Here is a 23,180-nt window from a genome sequence, read left to right as displayed (position 1 = left end):
ATTATCAGATGCAGGTCATGTCAAAGTCTGTTATGAACCAATTTACACTGCCTCCATACATAACATGGCACAATAATGTGATATCTGTCAAATGTCAGACATGTTGGACAAAGCCTTTAGCGAATATGAACTGGGGTGCGTTTTCCAAAAAAGATTTAATCTAATTGTTTAACAAACAACTTCATGAAAGACTTACAAACCTGTTTTGCCATCGTTTCCCGGAAGCTGAAATTAACAGAGATTTAACAAAAAGTTCAAAGTACTTCTTTGTTGACTCCTCCCCAGCTCGATTGTGGCGAGAAGCAGAACAAGTCAATAGTCGCAAATCAATTCAAAGTCTGGAGGTAACATGTATACATGGATCAGCGACTGAGTCAGTACAAATAGATGCCAATAAATAGTACTTTTAAATGGCAGATGATAGATGTAAGTATAATCAAACAGAAATTACACTGGAAGCGAAGGAGACAAGAAAGAGAGGAACAAGTTATATTATTTTTTTAAATAGTAGGTTGTCATGCAGGGGGAAAAAAATTAAAAGTAAAAGAGAGATTGTTTACGGATGTTTCACAGTCAAACTAGCAATGATTCCCATAAAACAATGCTAACTAGATGCTTTTTGGATCGTTTTACCAGTGATCAGGAAGCTATGAGAAAAATTATATGGAAAATTAACACTAATATTGAATAATTGCAATTCCTGCAGAGCATTGTAGCTCTTAGAGGCACAGTATGAAAAGCCTTCAATATAGGTACCATCTGTTTTCCCCAGTGAACAAGGGAAGTGTAATGTGACCAAGATTTCTGACCAACAATTAATCAGCTATACTTTCCTTTAGAATGCACAGACCTATGTAGGTTACACCTTACGTTTATGTGTTAGTAGCAAATAGACATGGAGAGGAAATCCACAATCACCACGTAGCTAGTCTAATTCCCATAGGGTGTATATTTGACACACCACAGCACCGGGGCAAACAGCTCCACTTGGCAGACTCTGTTTCCACTCCTAGTATATAATTACCATCATCTGACTTCCTATATTTGAACGATCAGCATATGAGCTTAATTAGTAAAGACCAGCTATATAATTAGAGGTAACTGTTTTGTTAGGTGAAATATTTTTGTTGCTTCGGACTTTTTGAACTACACTATGTCCAAATAAAGAAGTACTCATTGAATAATGAATGGGTCAGCTTAGTTTACAGATGAGTCTCCCTTAATTCCCTTAACTCCCTTAAGAAGTTAACGAAGGACTACGAAACTTTTGTGAAATGCAGCCCAGAGCAACTGACACATTACCTCACATTCCGAAAGGTTAAACAAAGAGAGTAGAGAGAGCAGAGAGTGGGTTTAGGGCAAAAAGGTTCATTTGGTAGGATGCGGCAATGTCTGGCTCTTCTTTTCTCTACTTTAACACACGTCTTGTGCTGTAATTTAACCCTCTTAATCCCAGCTTATGATTAAGTTAAGCTTAAAGCATTTTTTAGTAATTACAATGAAACTAATGGGAAAGGTATGTAGTTAGGAGAGTGAGGAATGTAAGTCTAATCCTATCAACAGGTCCTGGGAGTTTAATAAAAAAACAAATTTAATAAACCAAACTTAAAGCTCACCCTCTCTTCCCTAGAAATATTATTGCTACACAGACTAGAGGACTTTAATACTAGCAGCACTGTGGTGGCACACAAACACTGAATTACAAAAGGTTAGGTGCATCCACACCTGCCTGCAGCTACAGAATGATGCATAAGCCACACAACTACATAGATACAGAGTCTCAGATTCCAAACAACCAAAGTTTGAAAACAGGTTCAAAAATGAAACCCCAGGAGCTTTTGTGCTCTTGTCACCTGTCTTGCAATTTATGACTTGATTAAGTTTGTTGATGTGCTCAACCTTTGAATCTGATATTATGCAAATGAATGGCATAAATCTGGCTGTTCTTGTTCTCATCTAAACAAACAAGCACAGAATACAGATTGGGTTTGAGACATTAATTGAGGCAAGGATTTGTTTCACTGTGTCAAGGTACACAGAGTGACTGGTGCTTCAGTGAGCCATATGATAAGAATTAAACTATAAAATATCAAATCAACAATGTAACTACAATGAAGGCAATACATCATCAAGAAGCAGTCAGTGGCTCCAGACTTTCACTTGTCAGTCTTGTACATACCTTTGCTATTACTTTCACTGTTATTAAATAGTGTATAGGAGTCAGTGAATAACATGCTTTCAGATGAATAGCTGAATGATAAAGATGGGACTATAAGGGGTTAGTTTGAATCTGGATTGTGAGCTCCCTAACTTTTTGTAGACAGGAAAACCTTTAAGTGTAAAATAAATTCCACAGACCCACGTATTTATTTTATGAACATGATTTAAATGTGTGCAATAATATTTTGTCTATTTATTAGAGCCATAAAGCATTCTATTACAGAACTTTCCACAGTTTTCCACTTTTCACATTTCAAGTCCAAGTGAACATTATTTATAATAATACTTGTTTTTGAGTTTGGATTTAACCCATTCAATTCACAGCACCAGTCAAATAGGCTAACTGTAACTACAGTATGTATAAGTCAACTATAATAACCATAAGTCAATAATATATTTAATTATAAAATGATGATATAATAACTGATAATTGTTATTTTCACCATTGTAACTAAATTACCTTAATACCAGTAGTCTTTTGTGATTTTCCATGTAATGACATAAAGAATAAAATCATAAATAGTTACGTCATCCTTCCTAACAGGACAACCCTTAACACAAAGCTTTGGTAAGACCTCAGGAGTTTTGCTACACTCCAGCTCCTGGGTGTATGCTGGGGCTAATTAGAGTTGTCATGGTTAGTCCAACCCTAAGATATTGATCCCAACGCGGAGGCATGTGGCTGCTTTCCACTATCCCCTAGCCATCTCTCTGCATTTCCGCCTTCCCTACAGTGTTATCTTCCCCGCTTTATCTCTCCCCAGCACTCAACAGCATCCTCGTTTAATTACCATCTCATTGTGGCACCCCCTGCTTGCTTTCTGACAGCTGAATTGACAGAACGAGTGCCTGGCCCCATACGTTATCACAGCAGTAATAGGACCTCATGGTGGTGGTTGGAGGAGTAGGGGGTTAGGGGTGAGTAGCAGGAGGAAAAAAAATATATGGAAAAGGTTCAGCAAAGTGCTTTAATTAGTAACTTGCCATTCTGCTTGTATTTGATGTGAGTATTATGGAAACACAAAAGTACCAGGTTTGGCTTTAAAGCAGAATGAAGTCCCACTTTACTAGTTCTGAAATTTTGTTTAAAACTTAACTACTGTACTGAAGTAAGTGACATTCAATCAGCCATTTAAAGAAATAATGAATGTACCTATTCATCAAAATTAATAGCGTTTACTAACAGATTCTACACAGACCCTCTAACAGGAACCCCTGTAGACTTTCAGATTCATGCATTTATCCAATCAGCCATCATGTGGCAGTAGCACAATGCATAAAATCACGCAGATACAAGTCGAGCACATCAGAATGGGGAAAAATGTGATCTCAGTGAATCTGAGAGCGTGGCATGGTTGTTCATGCCAGACAGGCTGGCTTGAATATTTCAGAAACTGCTGATCTGGGATTTTTATGCACAATAGACTCTAGAGTTTATACAAAGTGGTGCAAAAAACAGAAAACATCAAACAAGCAGGACTTCTGCAGATGGAAATGCCTTGTTAAAGAGAAAGGTCAGAGGAGAATTGCCAGAATGGTTCAAGCTGACAGGATCAAGGTTCAATGTGACAGTAACTGAAATAACCACTCTTTACAACTGTGGTAAGCAGAAGAGCATCTCAGAATGCACAAGTCGCCAGACCTTGAGATGGATGAGCTACAACAGCAAGACCAGATCAGGTTCCACTCCTGTAAGCCAAGAACAGGAAACTGAGGCTATAGTGGGCACAGGCTCACTGAACCTTGACAGCTGAAGACTGGAAAAAGACCAGGCGATGTTATATACTGAGATATACGTATACTGAGGCTGTAGGACAGATATCTAAATAAATAATGAGATTAGGCTAACTATTAGAGCATTGTATTTCCCACTGTTTCTATTTACTTGAGCAGAAAAAAAAACATTCGATCCATGAGTAAGCCTTGAGGTCATAATTTTCATTAGCACACAAGCTGGAACATGCCTGTGCATGCTGTAATTATTGCATTATGTTCCCCAAAGTTATGTCTGACATTAAGAGATAAATAAAAGGTTCTGGCAAAGTTAAAGCAAAGATATTTTACAGCATGGCTCTATATTCTCCATATGTATTTCCCCTGAAGGTACCAGAAGAGCTTATTGACTGTTCTGTGTATTATGGGGCCTGTTGAATGTTCTTGTTTTATCTTGAGTTTTCATATAAAATTATGTCATGGCATTGACAGAATTCTTCTAAAGTGCCTTAACCTTTCATTCAAGGTGTTTTGATTTTAAGGTCACAGGAAGAACTGAAGTGTACAAACCAAGTGCAGTTGAACCATAAAACAGACTTCCTCTATCTGTAATATTTGTCAAACGCGTGACTAACACCCCACTGAGACGGGATTTGCTATCGATAGCAGTCATATCTGCAATGTTTGCTCAAGGACATGCTTTTTCTTATTATATTGCCACAATTTAACCACAAAAACCTACTTCAATACACTCAACAGTAAGCAAAAGCAAGGTCATGTAGTTGATGGGCATTTAATGACAGATTGAAGGCTGAGCCTTGAAAACTTAAATGTTCTGTTAATGTCACTGTGAATTGCCTTAATGCAGGATCAGGAGATCAGTGCTAAGTTAAACTACTGTGCTCCAGCACAACACGACTAAGGGAGCACATGGATCATTCTCGGATTGTGTGAGAGAAAACAAAGGAGATAATTACAAGCTAAAAGAACACTTTGTACAATGTGAAATGTTCAGTACTGTCAATTTGATCTTACAACATTACTACTTTGCATTTCAGAAAGACTGTTTGAAGCCTGGACTTTGTTCATCTGTTTTAAATTCCTGAATAACTGAAGTGCCTGTCATGTGTCTCTACTCTGTGTAAAATGCCTTCTTTTAAATTCAGCCCAGGTTTTTAACCATATCAGTTACTCTCCACTAAGAACAAGACATTTTAATATCCAGTTATCTTCTGGAAATCATCTGAGATCTTCTAAAAATAACTTGTGAGTTATTCCTTTCTATGTTCTTAAAGTAACTTATGTGACTCCTTGATCAATTAAAAAAAATAGAAGGTTTGAAATGGAACTTCTGAAAATCCAATTTTAAAATATGTAAGGATAAAATTAGATTTAATCACAGTTTTATCACCCATATAATATTTATGGATCTCTAGTGAACACTGCATTCAGTTACAGAAATTTGGCCTTTGCACTGAGGTAATAAATGACGCTTTTATAGAGAGAGCAGCAAATAACCAGTCATGCTAACTGACTAATAGATCTCAACTGACTTTTTTTTTTTGGATAGATCACAGCCCAGCACTGTTTCAGGTCCAGCATTCAGTCTTCAGTGGTGTCCAAATCTAGGGTTTAGCCGTAGAATTTATGCTTTTTGATCCTTTGCTATGGCAATACAAGAGGAAACCAAGTGTAGACCAAGTGTAAATAAAATTCACCAGACAAGAAAAGCAATTAAATGAAGGAGAAAGCCATGCAATTGTTTCTAGTTGCCATTACTTTAATTCTGTAATTCACATCCACAGAAATTAACTCCGTGAGTCCACATGGTGCAATACCAATGTAACAGTGGAAGCAGTATAGCACCACGTAAAACTGTATCCATAACTGACTAAACAAACTAGTGTTGTGTCTTAAATCTTATCCTTTTGTACGATTCAAGACAGTTACTGAGTACTAATGCTAACCAGTTTACCTATTATGGTTGATGTTTCAGTTTTAAAAACTTCTCTTGTAGCCTTGAAATCTACATAAAGGTCTGTTTTGCATATCAGACTTTTGGCTCATTTAGCACTTTTGAATGTAAGGTAATAGTTTTCAATTTGAGTTGCAGATAATGACAACAATCACAACACCAGCAGAAAGGTAGTGTGTGTAACATAGTTGTGCATGAAATTCCTAAACATTTTACAGTTCGACTAGGAAACCTAACAGACAGGAATGTTTTAGCTCTGATGTCCTATCTAGTGGATGCTACTTTTAATCCCTCAGGTGTACATAAGCGAGTATAAACCAGACCTTAGCGCTGCTTGGCGCACATCTTCTAAAAAAAAAAAAAAACAGCTTGTATACTGAAATACACAAGGGTTTTTTTTGCAGTAAAGTTTTTTTTTTTTTGCCAGCTATATTTTTTGTTAGGAATGTTGACTCCTCTGACTTCTTGTTGAAACCAGAAATGTGTTTTCTATAGTGGGCTCTAAGAGAATAAAAGCTGATGGTCTTGGAGACTCACACTGTCACGTTGCGGTCAGGACAGTTGTCTCCAAACGTTCCCCCTTGCTCCTTAAATGTGATGAGGTTCCAGACGGCCACAACTGTGTCATCAGGCACGGTGAAGTGGAAGAGCTCCACGCTGGCGAATGAGCGGAAGGCGTTCAGCTTGCGAGGTGTACGGGTGAAATAATCTGTCACAAACAGGCAACCTGCACAAACAAGCATGAGGACAGAACATGTTAGATCCTGGATTCTCAACTCCATCCTGCTCGCTCACTGCAAGGATTCCCTACTTTCCATCAAAGCACACTTAATCCAATTTATGTAGATCTTAATAATAAGCTCATCAATGAGATAGACCATGAGCTAATGGATGTCCAGGACTACAGCTGAGAACCTCTGAGATGACATGTATCTTCACCAGCTGTGTTATGGAAGGTTTGGAAGAATCGGTTATGATGCAGTTTGATTGAACCTCCCTTCCTTATTGGTAATTTAATCAAATCCGTCCTCTGTTTGGCTCCCCTTCAAAACAATCTCTATGCAAAATTAATTTTGCTCTTATCCTCCAGCACAGGGCCAGAGAGGAGTCACCAAGATGACATTTTGCAATCTGCTGTAATGAGCGTTGCCTTCCTGTGGCACCACTGTCAGCAACCATAATGGCTTGCAATCTTCTCGTTATGTGTGAGGGGGAAACATTTACACCCTGGCACCTAGGTATTTTCTACTTTCTATTCCCCATGTGTTCAACAGGCAGGCCCAATTTATTGCAATTTGTCTCCCAAGGGCAAAGAGAAGTGTTCCTAATAAATGCTCTTGCTCTGCTTGTTGACTACTCCTTCATCATGGCTACTTTCATATTTAACATTCTCAATAAGGATGCTGTCTATAGAGCTTGGAGGCTGACAAAAGTATTTGACTTATATACATGTCACATGAAATAAAATTCTTTTTTCTGTGGTACATTTAATACATTTTTTAATAAGTGTTTTTTTTTTAACTTGCTAGGAGTAAGACTTGCCTTTAAAAGCATTCAATATAATATGACTTTATAGTTAAAGTTACAGTTTTGTGATTGAAAAAAAAAAAACAAAACCCCAAGTACAAATATCAATATTACAGATTTTATGTAAATTAGGTCAAAGATGAAGCATCCAGAATTCCCAGGGAAAAGTAGACACTTTCAGAATGGTCAAACAAATAAAAAAAGTTTTGATGTTCTACTCAAATAGCTAGTTTTCTACAGTGATGTTAAACACGCAATGTCCAGCATAACTACTTAGCTAATGTTCTCGCTAGTTAGGCTACAGTAACATTAGCGTGCTGGCAATCGTTAGCTAGCTAACAGCTGAAGTTAGCAGTTTAATATGAATTTACCTCACTACAGTTCATATCTTCCATTATGACACCATGTCTCTTCACTTCACTTCGCAGTCTTGGATGTGAGCGTGGCAGATTACTCTGATTGGCTAAATGCAATGAAAGGCATTGATTTTTTTTTTTTTTTCCCTGGGAAGCCCGGATACTTCACCTTTGGCCTAATTTACAGAAAAATCTGAACTTTTGTAATTTGAATTTTTGAGATATATATATATATATATATATATATATATATATATATATATATATATATATATATATATATATATAAACAAATATATATTTAGGGTTCTGATGTTTTAAAAGCTCAAAACCATAACTTGTCATTTTGAAATATATATTTTAAAAGGCAAATCTTACTCCTAGCAAGTTCAAATCAAACAAAAACAGCTTCCAGGCTCCATATTTATCATGTATAATCATTATGCCTTATTATACAAGCTCATTGTTCTGAGTATCTCTGAGTAAAGTCTTTATCAGCCCTCTGTTCCTATCACATAAGCCTCTTTTTAAATTCAGTCCTGGTTTTTAACCTTTCCTGCTGCATTTGGCCATCACTACCCCCAAAAGCATTAGCTCAGAGTACAAATGAATGGAGCTTAATTGGCGAGAATAGGCTTTATCCAGCAAAGTTAGCCTCGTGAGCTGAGGACGCTAAAAGCTTTAGCCAAACAACAAAACAACTGTTCAACACTAACTGCTTTCACAGGCTACTTTGGGCTTGAAGGTGGCTTTGGGCCTCAGTGAGTATTCAACTGTACCTTCACACAGAGGATTGTTTCACATACAGGTTGCTGGTGCACATGAGGCAATTATAGCAAATGCACAACATGGAGGTCAGGGTCAGGACAATGCAGGAGGAAGCTGTCAAAGTAAATCTGTCTAGCTTACAGTGGCTGAGAACTGAACCGAGAGGCAATATAACAATTACACAGACTGCAGCTGTACCTGTGCTTCTAAATGCTACAACGCTCTCTCCTTTCCCCTCTCTCTCTACTGTTAGCCCCTGTTATTTACAGACATAACAAATCAGCCGCACTGACACTTTTATTAAGTTGATGGACTCTCAGATGTATGACACCAGCATGGGCTTTTCATCTGTTAGCTCCGACAGCCTCGCCGCTTCCCACACATCGGCTCCTCGCACAAAAGCATCAAAGTGTGAACAAAATTACAGTGAGAACAGCCATCCAGACAGAGAGCATTTGGAGCTGTGCTCACTGTGGTGCTGTTACTCCAAACTAGCAACAATTTAGCATGAATTTTAATGAGCATGTTTTCACCAAGTATCAGCCAGACATTTTGCACATGTACTCAGAACACTTAGTTAAAAAATACAAGCATTTAATAACCATCAGTCAATATAATTTCTGGAACATTGTGTATGTATAAGTTGTAGGAATTTGTGGGCTGCCTTTGCTACCCTCTGACAGGCCGATTTGTCCTCCTGCCAGTTAAGAAGCAAGGCGACGCCATGGTGTTTGACGGTTACATACGCTGATGTGATGCTTACACAGCTCAATGCCAGATTACATGACCTCTTATTTTTATTCACCCTACCAGGCATACAAGCATCAAAACTATATAACATGTTGCTGAAAAGAAATACTAATATCGTATTATATTTTTGTTATATATCTGTAGTCAGTCTGTAGGGCTGTTGTATGCATGGCTGTAACTAGCTATTCGGTCTGGACCTCTGTAGCTTCATAGTTTCAGAAAGCTTTTTTTTAATTTCTCACAACAGGGTTCTGTTGTCAAAAACAATATGGAAAAAGTGACATGATAATGTTGTGGCAAAATGAAGTCTACTATGCAGAAAAAATTGCATTCCAAGGCTCAACTAGCATTGATGATTGTGTCTCCACTGACTTCAGAGCTGCTGAGGAGACTTTAGGTTTGCCCGTAGACTTAATTACCCATTAAGCTCTCACAAGACTCTATGACTGCGGGCAAGCCAAGAACTGGAGAGTGTATATATGCAGGGTTTTATGGTAAACACCAGTGATTTGGGGAAAGAAGCTGCCAGTCATCTGTTTGAAAAGTTTACATGCACACTTTCTTACTAATTACCGTACCTAATATCTTTTTTTCTGGAATAGAATTTGCAATAGTTTGTACAACAAGAACAATTGATTTTATGAAAATATGATATACAAACTAACGAACATCTCAATTCTATAATTTACAACTAGATAAAATCCATTGTGGATCTTACTACAATTTTGTTTCTGGTTACAGCCCTGGTTGTATATGAAGGAAACGTCTTAAATGGCGCATGCTTTTAGTGCAAGTAGTGTGTTCACACTGGGAAATTCAGCGAGTGTAGTGTGCTATTAATACTCTGACGATAGACCAAAACCTATGGAAAAAATGTAGAGTCGAACACTGAACATTTATTTTCACTCAGCAATCTCAGTCTACATTGGAAGGAGTGGAGCCAGAAGATAGCACAGTGATTTAAATTTTGCCGAAAGACCAACACACTGATCGAGAATGCTACTTGATCACAGATGCAAATTATATTTTTTTTGTATTTTAAAACTGGTGGTCAGTCCTGTAAAGGTTGTTTTTGGTGAGGTTTGTTTTTGGTGTCCTCTCCTCTTATGGCTATTTATTACTATGGAGATTGCATTAACTTAATATTACACTAACCAGATTTCTTTAAAAAAAAACAGAAGAATACATTGTTTGTTATACTAATGAAACCTGTAGCTAATAGAAAACAGATTCATACTGCATATATGCATACTGCATATTCCTAATGTCTGACTTTTCCCTTTCAACATGTCAGTTACTGACATCTCAACACTTTAGCAACAACAAAATTACTACAGGGAAAACACTAAAGTTCAATGGTGAAATAAGAGTAATGATTAAATGAAAATGAGCAATGAGGCTCATAAGGTAAGCATCAAGGCTAGTCACGTCTTTGTTTTTCCTCCCTGAGCCTCCTGAGTCTTCTCCATACTCTCTCAATGAAGGGGGCCAGTGATAAATCACGGCCTGCTTTTTATTACATTTCATGTCAATATCTCGCACACAACCAAGTTTACTGCAGCTCAATACAGGTGCCCTTCTTTTCAATTTCACCCTGGGATTGAAGGGCATTAAAATTAATATCAGCCTCCTCACCGCATCTCCCCCCGCACCCTTTCCCAGCCACATTCTGCCTACAGCATTGATGGTAGATCAATAATTGATGATGACTCTCTCTTTCTCCCCATCTCTCTGGTGTACCGGCACATTTCCAAGTACTTTCAAGGCTCTGATAAATGAAGAAGAAGACATTCAAGACACACACTCATGTCATATTTGTCCACTTTTTAAGAGCGCAGAAACTTTTTATTATGTCCCTTCTTTTCAGTGTTGGAAAAAAAGGATATGCACAACTCATTGTTTATACCTTTCTCAATTCTGATCTTTCACATGTTTTCATTGGTTTCATAATCCCTTACTTCAAGGTGTCTGTATGATAAAAACGACTTCTACATCACCCTGAACAGATGTTCCTGTTAATTCATCCTTCTCACAACTTGTCAAGGTAATATCCTAAACATTAGGACAGATTAGAGCATCAGGAGAATAAACGGTATGTCTAGTCCAACAGAGTGTGTGTATGTGTGTGAGTGTGTGTGTGTGTGTGTGAAAAGCTCCTACTGCAGCTGGAACGATGCCAGGAAGAACAAAGAATGTCCTCAGCTTAGTCCAACCCACTGAGGCACATACAGGATGGAGGGTAAACAGTGTTGTACACATTTTGTAAAACCAGATGTTCATACACACAACACTTAAAGCAATGGCTCCAAACACATTCGTGAATGGACACTGGAATTTCAGTAAAGAATAGCTTTGTCCCAGAAAAAACCTAAACGATTGTATTCTATTACTACAAATAATCATAATCTACATATATATAGTGCTTTTATCACACTCTGGTTTGCTACAATATACATATACAGATTAAAAAAGACATTTTACCAGTTATTTAGGCAGCTTCATCAATTCCACAATTCAGTAAAGTCTTGGAAGTCTTTTTTTTTTCAGTCTGTTTGACTTACTGCTTACATTTCAAAATCTCAAATACAAAAATGACTGCTTACTGTACCTGTACAGTCCTTGATTTAATTCAGGTTTATGTGTGTAGAAACACAAACTTGGTAACACTTTTGGGAAAAAAAGAAAAAAGGATTGATTCTTTCTTGTCCATTTTATGAATTTAGCTTTAGGAAATATGCATGTTTCCTAATCAATGATTAAAAAATATTAAAACATATGAAAATAGATTAATTTAGCAACCGCAGTGTTATTTACAATAGCCCGAAAGGCACTTTGAGAATGTTCATGAAAATTATTATGACCAAAGGGTGGTATTAAATTTATGAAAGCCCTGTTCTGCAATCTGAAGTTAGAAATTTATTGAAGTTTCTCAAAATGATGTCTCAAAATGAAGTCAAAGTTTGGACTTAAAATTACTGAGGTGAAGTTTGTAGACTTTATATTAGACCAGTAACAACAGCATTCAAAGAGATCCTGAATACAGACAGTTTACATTCAAATTGTATTTCCAACCATTTTAGTTGCAGCTTATCACCTTGAATTGTGTTTATACTTGATGCGTAATTATTCATATGTGTCAATCTCTTAAAGATCCAAACTCACCAGTCCTATGAAGAACATTTAGCACTCGAAAATTAAATTAAATTATAAATATTTAAATATAGTTTCCTCCCCTATTTTGGCAATTATTCATTATGAGCCATTCCACAACAACCTCACTAATTAACATATGAGCACTTGTTATTTGTGATCTTAATAAATTGATATGTGTACCCTTTACCACATTGCCTTTTTTTGGGTTGGATGTTGGTGGTCCAAATCTTTTTTTTTTTTACTCCTGTTTACAGAGACTGAGTAGCCAAAAAATCCTTACTCCAAGCAGATATCTTATAAACGGCTGCTGTAATGTGACGAGAGTTTCACCGCTTTTAAATATATTAAATAATAATTTGTTAAAGAATGTAATACATTTGCTATCGCCAAACAAGTCAGACACATTTTAGGTGACCGATTTCCATACACTTCAGCCTTTTCATTAATTATATTTATATTAATTAGAGCTGTGATTAAAAGGAGGTCTTTTTTCTTTCTTTTCGTTTCTCCTTACTGGTTCTTGCTAAGAATCTACTTCTAAAATACTTTTACTGTAAGTCAGTATTCTTTTCTTACACCAAACTTTGTCATTGTTCCTTCAAATCCTTCTACATGCATCCACATCTATTTAAACATAAATTAAAGAATAGACATCTTAACAAACTAAGAATAGATGTACTACTAGGAATGCTAGCATGCTATTTGGCTTTGTGGATTCATAATAACTCCATCATGGTTGTTTCACATTTTCCCCATCACAAACAATGTACTTGACTTCTACAGCTGGTTTTTTCAAACAAATTTGAAAGCTTTAAAAGACATGAAGTGTATGAAATAAAAGACAAATAAAAGTCACAAAAAATAAAGTGCTCCTATTCTCACCAAAATATCTATGACAGGTAAAAATCACTAACACTGGCCTTGTGGTTTTCTTTCTGTTTATCCACTTCTGCCTGTCATCTCTGGAGTTAATATCAGAGTCGAAGTGCCTCTATCACTATTAGTATTACACATGATCCAATGCTGGGAAACATGACAGGCTGCTGTGATGTAACCATTAAAGAATTAGTGTGAGATCACATCTTGAGAGGAAAACTGAGACCCAATAACCAAATAATCCTTGCACCTAGAATGAGGCTTTGTACTGTGCTTTAAGTATGACTGCATGGCCTGTGTGACTCATGTGGAGAGAGCCAAGTAGCAATTCAAAAAGTAATATATCAAATATGCCCTTTTAAACTACATTAAAGTTGGTCGCCCCCTCTGCTGGGAAATGAAAGTACTGATAATTGTGGATTAGTGACCTCTAAAGCACTCTGCTTAGAAATAAAACCAATTTTTGTGCTGTAGTGTGAACTTCGAAACATTTTGTGTTATCATTAGTCAGTTCTTTCTTAACTTTTACAGTGTTAAAGTTCTTTCTTAACTTTAACACTGTAAGTGCTTTTCATAGCAGGGCAAAACTTTTCTTATTGCCTTGAATTGCATGTTACATCCAGAAGCCTAAAGATGTACAACAAATCATCAGCTCACCGTCAGACAGGGTTCAATGTACAACCCTTGTAAGAAGCTAGAAACCATGGACTATCCAAAGAACCCATAAAAAGTCCTTATTCATAACTGTATTCTCTATTAGCTGCACTGACAATATCATGCACAACATAATATTGTCAAATGCTATGTGCTTCTAGTATTTACATGGCTTTTAAATTTAATAATAATAATAATAATAATAATAATAATAGGATCCCTGGAGGACTAGTGGTTAGGCCACATCGCTCTCACCGCTGCGGCCCGGTTTGATTCCCAGCCAGGGTGCCGTGGGGTTGAATGCAACAGTGTGCTCTCAGGGCCGGTCCTAATCCCAGATAAAATTCGAGAGGGTTGCATCAGGAAGGGATTCTGGCGTAAAAACTGTGCCAAATCAAAATACGCGGACCAATGATCTACGGTGGCGACCCCTTACGAGAGCAGACGAAAGAGAAACAACAACAACAACAATAATAATAATAATAATATAAGATTCCTGGACACATAATAGCTTTTTACACATCAGCCCCTTAAACTGATTAAACAAAAAATCACAATCTCCATGTAGCGGGATGTTTCCATATTCGTACTACATTTTTTAGATGCTATATGACTCCACACTCCAAGGCTGACACTAAGCTCTAAAGGCAGTACAGCATGGCAGAAGCACTGCCCAGAGTTCAATTTGCCTTCTAACAACTCATCCTCCTCCTTCTAACCCCAAATCCCCAGATTACATCCTTCAAAGCCATGCACGCAAGCCTCCTCCAGCAGAGCGAGGTGTAATCTGCTCTGCCACCATCATTACCTGGACATCTCTCAGCCTGACACGTGTAAGGAAGCCGTGAAGAATGAGAAAATGTTGCAGTTCCTGACCAAACCATTACACAAACCCTTAGAGAAGGGAATACATCACTAGTATAACACATTAACAAACAGTTCAGGTATGTTCTGCTAGATTTCTTAAATTATTTCTATTCATAAAAATTCTAAAACAACATTCATTTCTTAATTTTCAGTACCTGCTTTATTGTGGTCAGGGTTGCAGGTCAGGTAGAACCAGAGCCTATCACAGAAATACTGGGCTTGCACACAGGGCACACACACACACACAGCACACACACACACACACACACACACACACACAAACATACCTTCATTCACACCTATGGGAAATTTACCATAGGTAAACCTGGAGGAAACCAACTTGTATGATATGGAGAGAAAAGACTCTGCACAGAGCATAACTCACGTTCAGAATCGACGAGCCTGGAGCTGTGTGGCAGCAACACTACTAAAACGAGTGCTAAAACAAGTTCATGTTTTATGAATGCATTTTATGGGATCCCAAGTGGTGCAACAGAAAAGCATTTGCACTATTGTCATTAGGTTGCGAGTTTGAATTCAGATGAAGCCATAGCCATCTGTGGCCGGGAGCCGAGGGAGAACAATTGGCCATGCTCTCAGGATGGGATGGATGGCATTACTCACTCTCTTTCAATCAGCTGTGTGATCATGTATGCGGAAGAGGGCTGATATCATTTTCCTCTGAGTGTGTTACGCTGCCCTGTGACAGAACACTCCACCCCCCACATAACCTGGTTGGTAGCTGTTGTATAATAGGGGAGAGCTGTCTGGTGGATGGGCATTGGCAAATGACTAAATTGGGGATAAAAATCCACAAAAAGGAAACATATTTTTTGCTATTTTTCCTAACTTCAGCCAAGATCACTGTCTTTACCATGTGTTCCACTTCTTCTACAACACAAATCAGACAAAAACATAATAAGTGCTCGTACCCATATGGAAATTTGACGAACTGCCATGCCTCCCCTCTTTTCCTGTTTCCCAAGCCACCTAAAGAGATGGCACCTTTCCCTGCAAAGGCAGGGTGCATCACTGAAACTCGGCAGCCAAATGTCAAGATTGAACAGTACTCTTCTCAGGTCGTGGCTTGGATTTTAGCACTGATCTCCCTGCATGCCAAAGGCATAATAAACATTCCCACCTGCTTCTAACAACAGAGTAAAAAGCTGTCAGCTTGAGCATTAACCAAAGTGCCTTTGTAATCTCGCACTTGGCTATCTTGGTACATAACAGATGACCAACCTTCTTCCACTCCCCAAGTCAAATAATAGGAGACTGACAGGAAGTGCTTTTCGTTATTAAAGCCTGAATCGCGTCAGTTGTCCCAAAGCGATCTGCTCTTTCCCTTTACAAAAAGCGCCCTCCTCCAGTGACTGCTCCATAATTAATAGCAGTGAGTGGAGCAGAGTGCTCATCTAACTCCCTGACTGGAGCTTCTAGGTTGCTATTGTTGCTAAAAGCATGTGGCCTCCAAATGTATGTAGCGTATCTCTGTCATTTGCCCTGTATATTCAGCCTAACAAGTTTAAATGTTTAGAGCCATGCCCCTATATGCTGCAGTGACTGATTGAGGCTGACATAACATGGTACACTGCTAGCCATTTAAGATAAGCCATATAGCTCATATTATTGGTAAGATTCTATACTGTCAAGCGCTGGAGAGCTACTTTAGAAAAAGTGGGTTTAAAAGAGGAGCTGTATAACACATAATGACTACTCCAGGTTTAATTGAACACTGTGCGATGTCCAAAAAATCACGGCTAATATCAGCATCCTGGCTAAACTCATTCTGTGACAGATCAGAAAATGTGCATCGCTGTAATTATATAAAGTTAGAGCTTTGTTTTTTCTAGACAGAGAGGGTTTCAGAGAGGACATTTGGCTTGTTAACCCACTCAGGGAAAATTGTCCTGACAATCAGCTTAAATGCTAGTTTTAACTATAAACACTTTTGAACCAGCCTTTTAGGCTAGTAGCAATATGAAGCACTTTGATATAGTTTTTTTTTTTTTTTTTTTTTTTCAGGGAGCCATTTTGATAGACCACTGATACAGAGCGTTGTTTAAATAGGTATGCACTAAACTTTAACCTTTGGTCGTTTAAATGCATTCTTCAAACTGCTACTGCTATTAGGCAGTTAAGCTGTCTGAATAAGGACAGCTCCTAATGGACTTTTTAAACACTCATTTTTAAAGCTTAAATTATTTCCAGTGGAATTTGATAAATAGGCCAACCAAATATGTGAAAGGTTCTGAAAAATATGTTAATTTGCATTAACAATGTGATTATGAGGATGAACAAGCCTGCTTGAGAGGCCATTTGGAAATTTTTGAAAGCTGTTATCATCAACATGAATGACATTTCTATTGCTACGGTCATGATACTTCTGTGCAGAACCACCAAAAGCCACTTGACCATAACGTTCATTGTCGCTGGAGAGGAAACTCAGTTATTATAACCAAGTTTTGTTTTTTTGTTTATTGTTGTTGTTGTTGTTGTTTTACTATAGTCTGTTATTTAAATGAAATGTGCTGTATGACTTGACTGAAGAATCTGAACAGTGAACAAACAACAATGCACTTTTTTCAAATTATGGTTTTAAATCCAGTCTCAAATCCAGTTTCCTGAGTGGTGCAGCAGTAAAGTGTTTGACCTAAAAAACAATACCAACCAAACTTCTCTCCTTTGTCAATCAGAGCATTCAGGTCAACTACAAAGTTACAGTAGCAGCATTCTAAAAGATGTGATTTCAGAGGAATCCTCCCAAATTGGTCAATGAATGTGTACTTTCAAGTCAATATGTAGTTTTTTTTACTTTGACTAGCATACTAATAGTAACTCAAAACATGGGCTTACTATTTTTTTAAACAAATTTGCTCTGAATCAAGTATAAAACTAGTGTATGGATGACATGTAAATTCTGATTGGTCAGGCAGTGTTGATTAATTTTCTATAACAGCAGCTCTAACAGTGGTGCAGACTGCAATTCAAATCACAATTTTACATTAATGCTGTTGTTCGAATAATTTATTGTTTCTGTAGTAACACAACATAGTATTTCACAGGGACATGTATGGTGGGCGCTACACATAATCCAAACCTAACAAATAAACATATAAAAATACATGTTATATAACAAAGAAAAGTGTATAATCATTGATATGGTGTTTATTCGTTTCTTGGTAACGTGACAAGCTGCATTTTTTATCTTATTAACCTCAAAAAAAGAGAGGCTGGTGAGGGATCGACTGTTTGTAGCTTCTATAATGTAAGTAACAACAGGGACTTGTCTTGTGAACCTTCCACAACATTAAATTTAACTATAAACTGTTAAAATGTATGATGTGTCATTCTTTAATCAATTAAAATTTGTAATCTTTGGCAAATCACTGTGGTATAAATGGAATAAAAAACTTCAGGACATGCTGTTATTGGAAAATAATAAACTTCTAGATGGTAACAGTAACTCCATTTCACATTGAGCCACATGACACCACCTTGTTGTGGATTAATTTCCAAGAAAAGCATGCATCATCGTGGTTTATTCTTTATTTATATGTTTGTAAGTGTAGTTAAATAAACTCTATCCAAAAGACTAACAACCCTTACACATATCTTGCTTCATTTCAGTGACAAATGATTTAAATCCTCACTTCAACAGGGTCTAATTCCTCAGTGTTTGACCTCGGTTGTGTTTACGTCTATCAGCACTATGGCCTGTTCTCAGAAGGTCCAGGCTCGAAGTAGATAAATGCAATCAGGAGTAATGAGTCTCATATCGCTCATCTATCCAGTGCCACAGAGCGGATCAGTGGAGGCTGTAAACAGCAGCTCTGGCCTCGGCAAGAGCAAATAAACTGGGCTGCCAAAACTCTCTCTTTCTCTCTCATCAATCGGAGAGCGTTCGATAGAGGAGAATAAGATGGGCACTTTGATACCAGACAAAAGGTGTGTTTTGCTGTTGTTTTATACTACTTTAAACTTGATTCTTTGTATGAAAATGCAGATACACACACATCAAGAAATAAGTTCATTCTAACCTTGGGTCATGTTAAGCACAAGCCCCATGATCAAAGCCTTCTCCCTCCAGAGACCTTAATCTTTGTTTGTGAAGCCTTATTACTACAAGGACATGAACTAAACAAAATAGCAATCCTATTCGCTTTGCTTTAATCTTGCTTTTAATTAATCATTTATAGTGATCTCTACAGGGTGAACATGTCAGACAATAATCACATACATTTCCCACATTAATGATGTCTCCTCTGAATATTTACTTAATAGCTCAGGATGCAGGAGGGTCTTTCTTTATTTAAACCTCATTGATCAGATTTGAATAAAACCTTCAGAACTTCAGGCTCAGCAATTGAAGTCCATTTCATGGTCAGCACAGCCTCATGAGGCAGAGAGATTGTCATGCATGAATATCAAGCTCTTTAGTAGCTAAATACCATAAAGGTTAATGCAATTAACATGAAGAGGGCCTTCAACAATGAAGGTGCCTTTTCAAAAAACTTCGCTAAATATTAAATGTGGGTCCTTGAAAGAGGTGAATAGAGAGAACTTTTTGCTTGCGCTCTCTCACTCTCTCTCATTCTCTCACACTCTCTACCACTTGTTTCATCTGCATCTCTTGATCTCAGTTCTACTGACTAGATTTGATCTCGATCTCAATTCTACAGCTAGTCCTCAAAGCAGATAGTGAAGAGTCTGACATGGGTACTTGTCTTGGCAGACATGACGAGCTGGCACAGTCCTCACCATGCACTTCATAGTCTAACCTTGGAAATTTGCTCAGTCTTCTGTGCCATCTTTTTGAGCCCTGGGGAAAAGGACATGCTAAGGGATGAATACAAGCCAGATGGCATTGGTGGCTGCATCTGCAGGGGTGAAAAGAAGTGGCAGAGTTAGTGAGATATGGACTGGGTCCTATTGGCGCAGCTCCAGAGGGCATTACTGTATGTCAGTTTGATGAATGTTGCACGCGCTGCTGAATATGTGAACATTTCACATAGTAGTGGTATAATTCAGTCTATATATACATACACACCATGTGCACTGACTTATCCATTCTTTCATTCATTTATCTTCAGAAACCACTTTATCCAGGTCAGGGCCATGGTGGATCCAGAGTCTATCTCAGGAACACTGGGTGTGAGGCAGGAATACATACTAGATGGGACAACAGTCACTCATAGGGCACCATTTACACACGATTCACCCCAGGGATAATTTAGAGTCACCAATCCACCTGTCAGCATGTTTTTGGGAGGAAACCCACATGGACATTGTGAGAACAACTCCGCACAAACAGTAACCCAAGCTCAGGATCAAACCGGGGACCTTGACGGTACCCAATGCGCCAAAATTCTTCCCATAGTTTATACATATAACCCTTATATACCCATTTATTTTTTTGACCATATTAAAGCATACCATTCACAGTTCACAGGGGAAAACAAAATTGTCCACCAGTTTTGGTCACAATTTGTTTGGCCAATTTTATATTATTCTTAATGAAGTGCCTGCTAGGGGGTGACTAGGTCAGATACAGGGTCTACTCCTAGTCTAGTCATAGTCCTTAGACAGAATATGTACAGTGTCTGCCATAATTATTGGTACCCATCATAAAAATGAAGAAAAAAAAGGATGTATAAGATCACGCATAATAAAACATTACACATCATTTCAAATTTCCACTCAACCAATAGGAGAAACTATATTATCACTCATTATTCTTGTCATATATTAACAATTACTTGTTTTCATGAAGGGTGACAATAATTCTGAAGGACAATGTACATACACATACACACACACACACACACCAACTTCTAAACTGAAGGAAAAAATTGACTGAAAACAACAGGCAAACAAATGAAAACTACTAGACCAGGGTCTCTGGTCAATTGTTCATCAAATCATTATACCTTGAACATTTCTGGATACTTGGTACTGGTTAATATACCTGTTTCTCGTTCTGACTTTGGCATGCCTTTAATTATTCTCTATATGTATAGTTTTGTTTTATCATGAGTTTCGTTGGTCCACTGGATTTGTTTTGACCAAAAAAGGATCTGATTCCTTTCATGGGATGTTCAAGTTGCCGAAAGTTTCAGCTGGTTTCATCATGAATGTTTTATTTATCTTGCAAAACAGATTTCACTAAAAACCCAGGAAATATGGTACAAATTTAAAAAATATAAAATAAAATATAATAATAATAATAATAATAATAATAATAATAATAATAATACACTTGTGTTGTAATATATATCCAACAAGGCTTGATTGAAAAAATGGAAATATGATGAAACATTACACAAAAACAAATGAACTCACTGATCAGACCAGTCTGAGAAGAGCCCTGCCTGTATATGATGAGTGTACATTAATTAAGCATTAATTAATGTGTTGTATCAAATGAATAATTAGTGCTCTAGATGCAAGAATCAAGAGTGAAGTTTATACCTGTTTACATTATAGCAGCTTGAAAACATCTTTTATCAATAATAAAAAAAAAATCACTTAATATTTTTTGCTCCCTTCTGACAGTTAAGATGGAATTTAATCATAACCCTAATCTAACATACTGCATAATAAATTGGTTGAAGTCGATTAACTGTTTATTCTTCAGTCTAATGCATCACTCAATTCTGTATCTCACTCATACATGTTCATTGAATCAAAGCTCTGTTCAATACACTATACTGACACAAATCCCTGCATGTGAACACCACGCTTGTCCTAGTCATTTCCACTTATTGATTGATGAAGCCATACATTTTTGAAGGCGCCATATTGATCTGTGGAGGACTGTGTCCATACCTGCAATTAATATACAGCAAAGGATGGCTTAGCCTGAGGTGGATTTTAAATTGATTGCTCTGAATTATTAAGTACTGTGTTTATTAACATTGTTGGCTTGCTAGTTTGTGTTTTTTAGCAGTGGAAAAAGTTATGTAAGTATGAATCACAGGAACTCAACACATTTAGACTCATGTAAGCTTTGTTACTACATGCTACTTAAAATAAATTCCATTTTAAAATAAATTCCTGCTGCAGTAGACAGCTTTTAATGAAATATAATCAGTATCAGAAACCCTCACCTGAATATTTCTCCAAATTTGTATCTCCATCATTCATCTGCAACACAAATCATTTACTCCATGCACAAGCTGCAAAATGGTCATTCCTTCTAAATGTGTCACCCACCGTGAGGAAGTAGTCAAAGGACATTCAGTATCATATAATAGAGGTGGATTTTTTTTTGGATATCATCAAGAGATACCTGAAACCAAAGAATTTAAGTTATATAAAACCAACCAAAATCAAGCACACACCGAAACATGTTAGAAACTACAGAAAGAATAGATAGAAATAAGTAGTGTTGAGCCTGAGGCATAGCCAGGAATTAATTTCAAAGGGGAAGAAGAAATATACTAAAAAAAAAAAAACACACAATGTGATCTGTAGGTTCAAACCTGTAATCCAACCCCCTAGCGACATCACTGCTTTGAGCAACCTTAGCATTAATCTATAATTTAGGAAGTAATAAACTATTTAATAATATTATACTTTGTGCCAGGCTGCCAACCAAGCTGGCCTTAAAGACGCCTGTTTTACTGACTGAACAACTCTACTAGTCACTCAGGACATCTAATCAGGAGACAGTGATATACAGCAGGACCAGTAATCCAACAATACACTCAGAGAAGAAGAATTGTTGTGTTTTTCCCAAACCATTTTCCAACAAATCCTGCCTCTACACAGCTCTATACAGAGGCTAAGCTACACTGGGGGCAGGTAATTGCCTGAGGCTCACCACCATTGAAGGCATCTGGTGAAGCTTCTGAAACATAATGTTAATATTTTTGTATTCTTGTTAGACTTAGTTTTTCCACTGGTTCTCCAAATTGCCTTCTGAGCCCAGGATTTACAGCATATACAGATGGACAGCACTGTTGATAAAATTGTTGTTTTTGAGCCTACATGAAGCAACAATTGTTTGTATTATTCAGTATTCTACAGAAGAATACAGAATATAACATTTTCTTTGCAAGTAGTCATCCTAAGTGTGTAGTTGGCTTGTCATTTTGAAGCATAATATATAACCTAAAGGGCTAGAGTATGGATTCTGGAAATTATTTGCTTTACTTCTAAATGCAGTTATCTAGACCCTTGACTAATCAAGCTGTTATAGGAAAATAATCAATAACGGGGTGGTGTGATACGACTTAAAGCAAAGTATTGCATGTAATGAAGTGTTTTATTCCTCTTATACCACAACAATTTGGTTTTTTTAATTAAAGAATGACTTT

At 37.3% G+C, this 23,180-nt stretch overlaps 1 protein-coding gene across 1 annotated transcript in view; it reads right to left on the bottom strand.

Moving 5' to 3' along the window:
* tmem8b (transmembrane protein 8B) overlaps positions 1-23,180 on the bottom strand; it is a 123,866-nt gene that overhangs the window by 75,218 nt on the left and 25,468 nt on the right. The window contains exon 2 of the mRNA XM_026931052.3: positions 6,446-6,635. Within this exon, the coding sequence (XP_026786853.1) occupies positions 6,446-6,635 (190 nt within the window). The remainder of the gene's footprint in view (positions 1-6,445; positions 6,636-23,180) is intronic.

Source organism: Pangasianodon hypophthalmus, chromosome 24 (assembly GCF_027358585.1).
Source record: "Pangasianodon hypophthalmus isolate fPanHyp1 chromosome 24, fPanHyp1.pri, whole genome shotgun sequence".
Classification (NCBI taxonomy): Eukaryota; Metazoa; Chordata; class Actinopteri; order Siluriformes; family Pangasiidae; genus Pangasianodon; species Pangasianodon hypophthalmus.
The sequence above is the reverse complement of the archived record's forward strand: the minus strand, read 5'-3'. Positions and strand labels throughout refer to the sequence as shown.